Source organism: Limulus polyphemus, unplaced genomic scaffold, assembly GCF_000517525.1.
Source record: "Limulus polyphemus unplaced genomic scaffold, Limulus_polyphemus-2.1.2 Scaffold3660, whole genome shotgun sequence".
Lineage (NCBI taxonomy): Eukaryota > Metazoa > Arthropoda > Merostomata > Xiphosura > Limulidae > Limulus > Limulus polyphemus.
Genome location: NW_013669270.1, coordinates 84664 through 89407, shown reverse-complemented (window position 1 = coordinate 89407; position 4744 = coordinate 84664). Strand labels below are relative to the sequence as shown.

General features: G+C 34.7%; 1 protein-coding gene across 1 annotated transcript in view; it reads right to left on the bottom strand.

Moving 5' to 3' along the window:
• LOC106469797 (abl interactor 2-like) overlaps positions 1-4744 on the bottom strand; it is a 28974-nt gene that overhangs the window by 7388 nt on the left and 16842 nt on the right. The window contains exon 5 of the mRNA XM_013930307.2: positions 3792-3833. Coding sequence (XP_013785761.1) covers positions 3792-3833 — 42 coding nt within the window. The remainder of the gene's footprint in view (positions 1-3791; positions 3834-4744) is intronic.

The following is a 4744-nucleotide window of genomic DNA, read 5'->3' as shown; positions in this document are numbered from 1 at the left end:
CAAATGCAAAGCATCACTTTCTGTGGATGGAGTACAGGTTTTAGGGTTGGAAGTGGTTTTATCTAGGATTGAGCCATTGTTTTTGACATTTAATATTTGCATAGAGAATCCATTTTTCATCACCGGTGACAATTCTGTCCAAATATGGTTCACACATATTATGTGCCAGAAGAAATGAAGCAACTTTCACACGTTGAAAACGATGATCATCAGTGAGTTTGTGAAACACCCAAGCACCTTCTTTTAGAAGTTTTCCCATATTCCTTAGATGTTTACGTATTCTTTCATGAGAGACATGCAATTTCAGGGTCTTTTCATGAGTGTGTTGACTTGGGTTAGATTCAACAAGTGTCTTCAGAGCATCAATATCAATTCCATCACAGTTTTAAGGCTAAACTCACCTGAACGAAATTTGCTGAACCATTGTTGACACTTATGAGCATTCAAAACATTTCCATAAACTTCTTTGATATTCTTTGTGGATATAGAGGCATTGTTTCCCTTCTTGTATTCAAACAGCATTACATGCCGAATGTGTGTCTCGTCATGTACCATCACTGTGAGGGATTAGAGCATACTGAACTTTAAGCATTATATAGCTACACTAACGTGACGTTTAGGTGGTTCATTTCACTATTATAAGTGATGTACATTTTTTCGGGGGTGATTAATGAAAATGTTCCAAAATGCAACATTAATTTCTTGATCTAATAGTTGTGACTGAGCAATTTGAAGAGACGATGGCCTATCAACATAAATCCAGGGCAAAAAAAAGGCCACAGAACAGAAGCAACAAGAGCAAGCAGTACTGGCACATACCCAAAAAATAACATCATTGTTTTCTTTACAAACAACAACTTTTGCTATACTTCCTGCAACAACAGCAGAATCCACATCCAATGATGGTAACATCAGCACGTAAATCAAAATTATTGCTGAAGAATCTGAACCCATGGAAAAAATACAAGATGATTTATCAGCAACAACCACAAACTGTAATGGATCTGTATCCACAGGACATTGGTATATAACCATAAGTAACAGAATCTTTACGTTACTTTTGGCCAAAGTGTAGTAGCTATGCATGTTAAGACACTGATGCTAATATTTCAAGATCACTACAAGTTGATTGGAGACAGAATAGATACTTTTTAAAACATTATTCCATCATGTACATTACCACAATGGTGAAAACATTCCACTGACATGGTTTTGCTATTCACCAAGTACAGGGCATGATACTCATTTGCTCAAAGTGGTTACTGTAACTGGAAAAATGCTAACACATGTACTGAACAACATGAGAGTCATTGTGATGCTGTAATTGCTTTCAGCAAATGAGTACATGTCAAAGACAGAGTGGATAGCTCAATAATGCAACAATACAAATCAGGGCAGTATTGGAGAGGATGACAGCTACCGGTAAATCACTAGCAGAGCATGACTTGGCATTTTGTGGTCATGATGAAATCATTGGTTTCTCTTCTAATGGCAACATTCTTGGAACATTGAAATTACTGGACCAATTCAATCCTTTCTTTTCTGCCCACATAGAAAAGCACAGTGACAAAGGCAGGAGTTCTGTGTCGTATCTCTCTTCCACTGTGTGTGTGATGAACATATAGAAAGTTTTGAATGTTATTATTGAGGAAATCAAGCATGCAAAATACTTTTCCTAATCTATGAATTCAACTCCGGATATTCACATGTAGACAGGCTTACATGTGTATTTTGATATGTCCTTGATGGTGGACCAGTTGAGCATTTTGTCAAGTTTCTAGACATGCTGCCAAAAATACTGCAGACAATCTGTTTACATTTTTTGGATGAAACTGATTTGGATATTGGTAACTGCAGAGGCCAGTTGTATGACAATGCAAGCAATATGACCAGTAAGTATAACAGGCTTCAAGGACTCATTTGTGAAAACAATTCACAACCGATTAAATTCCTTACTCATTTATTGAATCTAGTGTGACACTTTGTTGTTGATTGAGTAACTGGCTCATTCATTGGATCTCATGGGACACTCTGCTGTTGATTGTGTAATTGGTTCATTCATTGGACTTAGCTGGACACTTTGGTGTTGATTGCTTAACTGCTGCAACTGCATTTTTAAATTTTTTGTGAATGTTTATACATTCTTCAATGCACTAACTTATTGGTGAGCAGTGTTAGTGAATGAGCTTGGAAGTGACTTACCTTTTGTGAAACATCTCAAGAGCACACGTTGGTCAGCACACTCCAGTGCCACAACTGCTTTGAACTGAAGTTATGAGAAAATTTGGTTATCTCTGAAGAAGATAGCAGATGACTGTGAGGAGAAGGCCAATGCACATCGGGAAGCTTCTGGACTTGTGAGTAAAATGAAATGTTTGGAAAATGGCATCTTAGTAGAACTTTGGTAAGCAAATCTAGAATGATCCCATTGAACCAGCATCAAACTTCAAGGTGCAGACCTAGACCTGAATGAAGTCATCAAACTGTTTCTTTCTCTAAAGGAGTATGTTACTTCTCACCGAGAAACCTTCAACAACTTTGAACTAAAGAATATTTCTAAGTCAAGAAATACTGAATACAAAGAAGTCGAAAGAAAGCACAAGAGTGGTCTGAGTTTTGTGTGGTGATGGTCCTGCTGAAGAAACAATATTTTCTGTACATTAACAATTTAAAATTGAGGTGTTTCTACCAATTCTTGTCCAGTTTTCTGCTACTTTGACCAAATGGTTGGAAGCCTAGTCTTCAGTCTTTCCTAGTGACTTGGAACCAATATTTTCTGAGTAAATTGTTCACTACAGAGAATATTTCAAAGCAGAAGCAGGTAACATTGTTTCTGACAATACTGTAGCATTGAATTTTCTATGTATCGCATATTAATAAAAGATGAGCCATAAGAAGCTTTCTCTAATTTGAATATTTGTCTCTGCATGTATCTATACTTGATGGTGAGCAATTGTACCAGTGAGTGTTCATTTTCAGCATCGAAGCACATAAAAATTATCTTTGTTCCACAATTTACATGAAAAAACTGAATTACCTTTTAGTGATGAGCATTGAGACAGATTTTAAGGAATCTAAATTTCAGCTAGAATCTACTAGTTTATACAAAACAGTAGCTATAATCTACTAGTTTATACAAAACAGTAGCTATAATCTACTAGTTTATACAAAACAGTAGCTATAATCTACTAGTTTATACAAAACAGTAGCTATAATCTACTAGTTTATACAAAACAGTAGCTATAATCTACTGGTTTATACAAAACAGTAGCTATAATCTACTAGTTTATACAAAACAGTAGCTATAATCTACCAGTTTATACAAAACAGTAGCTATAATCTACCAGTTTATACAAAACAGTAGCTATAATCTACCGGTTTATACAAAAGAGTAGCTATAATCTACCGGTTTATACAAAAGAGTAGCTATAATCTACTAGTTTATACAAAACAGTAGCTATAATCTACCGGTTTATACAAAACAGTAGCTATAATCTACTAGTTTATACAAAACAGGAGCTATAATCTACCGGTTTATACAAAACAGGAGCTATAATCTACTGGTTTATACAAAACAGTAGCTATAATCTACTAGTTTATACAAAACAGTAGCTATAATCTACTAGTTTATACAAAACAGTAGCTATAATCTACTAGTTTATACAAAACAGTAGCTATAATCTACCAGTTTATACAAAACAGTAGCTATAATCTAGTAGTTTATACAAAACAGTAGCTATGATTTATTAACTGACATTTTATCTAATAGTTATATCAATGTAATGGCTTACCATTTCCTGTGTATTCCCTGCAGGTCAGATTAGACGGAGGCTCTGAAAATATGCAGTTAGTGTACTATACAGTTAACCACAAAAAAAATATAATATACAAATATGACAGACTGGTTATATAATTAAGCAACAAGGTTGTAACAAACAAAGTGGAAACAAATATTTAAATTTGTTCAAAATAATACAAGAGGAAATAAAAAGTAGAATTTTATTCTAGATTAAAAAATTCAAATAATAAAAAAATATTTCAAGGGGAAATCTCTTAAACAACAAATATTCAAGAAAAATTAACAAGTTACTATATGTAATAAAGTAAGACATTCATTCTCAAATGTGGATATGACAATAATTATAATGCATTTAATTTGTAATCACTTCTAATAATCTTTCTTTCCTCTCTGTGTTTAGTTTCCTTATAAAATGTATCTAAATAAGTACTAAATTTTGGCATCACCTACAGATCATACATCGGCTAGTGTCGTCCCCCTGGAAAACTCCCACGTGACCTATGATCAATATGGTTCAACTGCATCAAGAATACATCACTAATGGAGGATCTCTTGGTTGTAAAACAAGTAAATAACAGGAAGGTGTCAGACATGGGACATGAATAAAAAATGCAATGGCTCAAGAGACAAATGAGCAATAAAAAAAATCGAATGTAGCATCAGAGATACCCCACATGATGCTAAATTCAGAGGAGTAACACCCCCCCCCAAAAAAAAAACAGACCGGTGGAGGAGAAGAGCCTTTCATAAGTCTTGATTAGAATAGAAGTGGAAGGGAAACAAATTGGTACAAACAGTGTCCCACCCCAGAAGATCCTAAAAGCAGAGAGTTGAAGTACAGAGAAGCAAAATAAACAAAAACTAATCTGCCTGATGGTGAGCTAAGGCAAAATGAACCAAAGCCTGTGGAGGGCAAGGTATGCTAGCACCATCTCTGAAATGAGA